General features: G+C 27.9%; 1 protein-coding gene across 1 annotated transcript; it reads right to left on the minus strand.

Moving 5' to 3' along the window:
• Positions 1–1,150: 1,150 nt before the first annotated feature.
• Positions 1,151–3,337, minus strand: LOC115033600. The gene is made up of 3 exons (XM_029486441.1): positions 3,042–3,337; positions 2,297–2,441; positions 1,151–1,509 (listed from the first exon to the last, which is right to left on the minus strand). The coding sequence occupies exons 2-3, from the start codon at positions 2,422–2,424 to the stop codon at positions 1,317–1,319; spliced, it is 321 nt and encodes a 106-aa protein (XP_029342301.1). The 5' UTR covers positions 2,425–2,441; positions 3,042–3,337; the 3' UTR covers positions 1,151–1,316.
• Between the last annotated feature and the right edge of the window lie 1,272 nt (positions 3,338–4,609).

Consider the following 4,609-nt stretch of genomic DNA (forward strand, 5'->3'; position numbering starts at 1 on the left):
AAGAGTAGGATATATTTTAACTGTCGGTGTTACTATTATAATACCGTGGCTAATCTCGTATAATACATTGTATAGATCGTGGAGATAAAAGATTCAGATTTTATAAAAAATGTAAAAATAAAACTAAAACATAAATCGCTTAATATTTTTCGAAAACTACCATATATCTATAATACATTTTTACAAGTAAAAAATGTGCTTGTCATCTCAATGAAACCATTTAAAGATTTGGGTGATTGTTTTTATTGCAGCTAAGCGCAAAACAACACTGGTAGTGAAAATGCGTCGGAAATAATATCTTTGTTCGAAAAATACGTAACAGAATTAAATTTGTAAGAATATAAAATGAATCATTAATCAGCAAATTAGAGTTAGATTGAATTAATTGGATAATCCGTGAAATCCGGATATGCCCACCACTAATATCTACCTCTGTTCTGGAATTATATATTATACTGTTTCTCTAAAAACGCAATTTACATAGTATAAAATTCACATAAACACGAATAAGTTTTTAGTATACCTAACGTATACAAGGCGAATCACACCCTTCTTTATTCTTTAATAATGTAAGTATTTATTCAAATTCTGGTTTTAGAATTTTCAAATCTATTTAAAGACTGCATTTTCAAATGTTTAGATTTTTTTATACTATCTAAGGAATATTTCGTAATGATACCTATAATTTATAAACCTCTGTGCTTCTATTAAACCACAGTTTTTTGTAAATTATTGTTAATCAGATAATTTTTTTTGAACATGTTTACTGTTCTAAAATCTAAATACAATTTAAAACGAATAATTTCTGATAATAGTTTTACATAAAATATAAAATAGATGTAATATTTCAAGTAGTGCGTATAATACTTGGCCATTTTTCCCAAATTATAAAATTGTAAATAATTAGTTTTCATTTTCATAATTTTAAAATCATCATATCCCAAGTATTCATTGAAGTTAATAACTTATAAATTAAGTATTTGTTAGAATTTTAATTTATTTACATAAACATTTTCAAAGAAATCAATGTATACTTAATAAATAATACTATACGTATAACAGCGGTTTTCATTTGGCAAAAATCCAAGTGCTTACCAGAAAATATGATATTACATAAATATTAAAAAAATCTAAATTTGAATAAATGTATTAATTAAGGAAAAATAGTCGTGAGTAAGCTTAGAGATCACACTGCAGTACGACTAATCTAATAAGGAAGACCCCCGTCGTTATTATTATTTATTATATCGATGTTTTTTTGCAAATGTACCTATTCTACTTAAATGGTGTTTTCCATGAAATTGTAAAAAATGAAATCAAATGAAAAAAAGAAACTTACCAAAATTGGTACACAAGAGACTTATAGACGGGTACAAGTACGAATCCGGACAGTATCGGATTTCTCTGTAAACGGTCATTTTGTTTTCGTCGTAGTATTCTTCTGATTGGTTGTACTTAACGGAGGCCAAAAGTTTGTTGTTCTCGCCGAGCATGCTTTTAGAAGATAGTCTGTAATTTATAATATAATATTGTCGATGAAAATACCGAGGTGTCAGTTGATAACCATTTTCGTGTGAATCAGGAACTGCGTTATCGCAAAAGCTATAATTTATGCTACAAGCCGATATATAAAATATAAATACTATAATAGGTATGATTACAATTTACAATATTAATAATGTTACAAACGTATATGACATGTATATATTATAATAATTAGTAGGGAACTTTTGCTTTTCATTCAAATTTCAATTAATACTAAATTATTAGTTTTTAACATTTTTAAATTTTTCTTTAAATATTTAAAGAACTTTTTACTGATCTATATTGGGTGTATTATAACTTTTTTTGATATTGTGTTTTCATTTTTAAATTTTTACTACTGATATATTTATTGACTGATTATGATTTTTTTTTTTATGTCCAATTGTCGCCACGCCAAAACGGCCACATCCCAAATTGGCTACAACCATTCATAGACCGAATTTTATATGTACCAGGTACCTACGATATACATCGGTAAATCCAAATGTCTATAAATATCAATATTGTATACTAAATGGCGATATTACTTTTGTCGGATTAACCGGAGTGGTGGACTGACCGAGGGCTGACACGACAGGGGTCTACTGTACCTAATATTATTGTAGAGAAATACTGAAAAATCGATATGACTTATATATTATGCATATTATTTTAATATAGTAGTGGGGCATGTCGAAGTTGTATGCGATTTACGTAATCGATATACAACGTGTGTGGGGTGGTGGGATGGGCGAAATCATATAGATATTACTTGTATCCAAGAATGTTGCAAATTATGGTGGCCGACAGGTCTGAATCCCAACTCTGAATGCACGCGGGTCGCCACGACGTCGTGTTCGGCGAATAAAGCTCCAGCATCCCTTCACCTCGCACTCCCATCTCGCCACTAAGTCGCACTGTATAATAATATACACACACACATAGGATCAGTCTTGTAAAGTATTCGAATCAATGTATTCAAATAAAAGTATTCAAATACTTTTTTATTACTCGAATACAATTGTAAATACTTTTTGAAAAAAATTATTCGAATACTTATTCTGAACAATTTTTTTGTGTTTTTTCATTCATGAAAAATATTTATTTTGAACTCGAAAAACGTGACAAAACAAATTTTTCTATTAAACATTTGCACATTATAAGTTATATACAATTTTTAGTTTTTCTTTTTGAATGAAATATGTAGTTGACCCACGCTAATATCCAACCATTCCAAAACTGAAAATATATATTCTAATAGTATTCAGAACATATATTTTTTTAATGTGTTCGAAACGTATTCGAAATACTCAACTCATTTATTTGAATGCGTATTCCGAATACAAAATGAAAGTATTCTTTACAAGACTGCATAGGGTACATACATATTATACATTATACATACGAGAAAATGCGTTTTCTCGTTTTCGTGACATTTCAAAATATTACGCGTGTGATTGTGTGTTTATGTTTTTTTTCTCCCGAGGCAAGAAATATTATTTAAAATGATAATTTACCGCAATTCCGTTCGTCTTGTCCCCATTCGCAATCCGACACGCCGTTGCAAATGTGCTCTACAGCTATACATTTTCCAGCTCCGCAAAACAATTGATCTGTAAAAAATACCACGAATGACGAAAATGAGTTAGGTGTACATTATCTAGTGGATAACGTCTTTTTTTTTCTATTAAAGTTTCACCTGTTGAATGTGACACATAATCCGTCCAAAGGCAACAAAATCAATCAATATAACACGCTACTGAATGTCAATATTAAAAACGAAAAGTTTGTTTAAATAAAATTTGTGTAGACTGTATGTGCATATAAAAACTTAACATCAAGTTTGCACGAACAGCAAAGTATGGTTTTTATGTAAACAATAATATTATAATATTGTAAAAGTTTTATTATAATAATATGATTTCCGTTGATGGCCGATAAAATATATTGGAATTTAAATTTGGTTTGTGTTGATAACGCTTTTATAATTTCATATAATCTTCAGTGCCGCGTATATAGAACGTTTTAATTATAAAATATATTATATTCGTTTGGAATCTTATTTTCTTATTACCTATTTTGAATGAAAGTCTTGTTCGAAGACTATGTTGTATGTTATTTCGTATCTGAGGTTATAACGATTATAATAGTAATAAATCTATTGAAAATTAAAAACATATTAATATAATATTGCACATACCCATCGGCATTAAATGTAAGAACTATGTTCACGTGTTGAGTAAATATTGTTTTCATTTTAGATTCTGAATGGAACTACGATGAATGTATTGATTTTACAATGATGTGTGTTTTATTTTATTTTTTTTTTTTGTTCTGTCATCACCTTTTAGGACAATAAAAAGTGCTTGGATTTTCTTCAACAGTATCTTTTCTGATAGGAAAGTGAATCTAGTTGGTATTTTGGGGGGTCAAAAGTAATATTTTTATAGTAGTTTTCAAAAGCGCCGTGAAAAACAAAAGAAAAATTAAGGAAAAACGGGAATTTTTACGCCAAATCGATTTTTCAAAAAATCGACTTTGGTTTTTGGTGTAACTTTAAAACAAATGACCGTAGATACATAAAATTTTCACTGATTGTTTATATTTCTATTTTCTATACATGATAAAATTTTCAAAGTATTTTGATTTGTTTGAACTGTCTAGGGACATTTTCAGTTTCCAATTGTATTAGTTTTTTTTTATGGATGTCAATAAAACGTTATTTGTTGAGTAAGAATACTTGAAAATATAATACAAGGCTTCTACTATATTTTTCCAATGACATTTGAAAAAAATTAAAAATCCTTAGTCACAGTTTTTTTTATTAGCATTTAAAGTTCAAAAATTGACAAAATATGGAAAAATCACAAAAATTAGCAAATTATTTTAAGTTAAGAATTCGTAAAAATTATTCTTTTTAAATCTAAGATGTTAAAATGTAATACAAGATTCCTTATAAGATTATCTACGTTTATCAAAAAAAAATAAAATGTCTATAAGAAAGTCAAATTAAATTTTTATGAGCGTTTAAAATTAAAATTTTTACAACATTGGATTCACTCGATTTTCCATGTAGCGATTTACT

Source organism: Acyrthosiphon pisum, chromosome A1 (assembly GCF_005508785.2).
Source record: "Acyrthosiphon pisum isolate AL4f chromosome A1, pea_aphid_22Mar2018_4r6ur, whole genome shotgun sequence".
Classification (NCBI taxonomy): Eukaryota; Metazoa; Arthropoda; class Insecta; order Hemiptera; family Aphididae; genus Acyrthosiphon; species Acyrthosiphon pisum.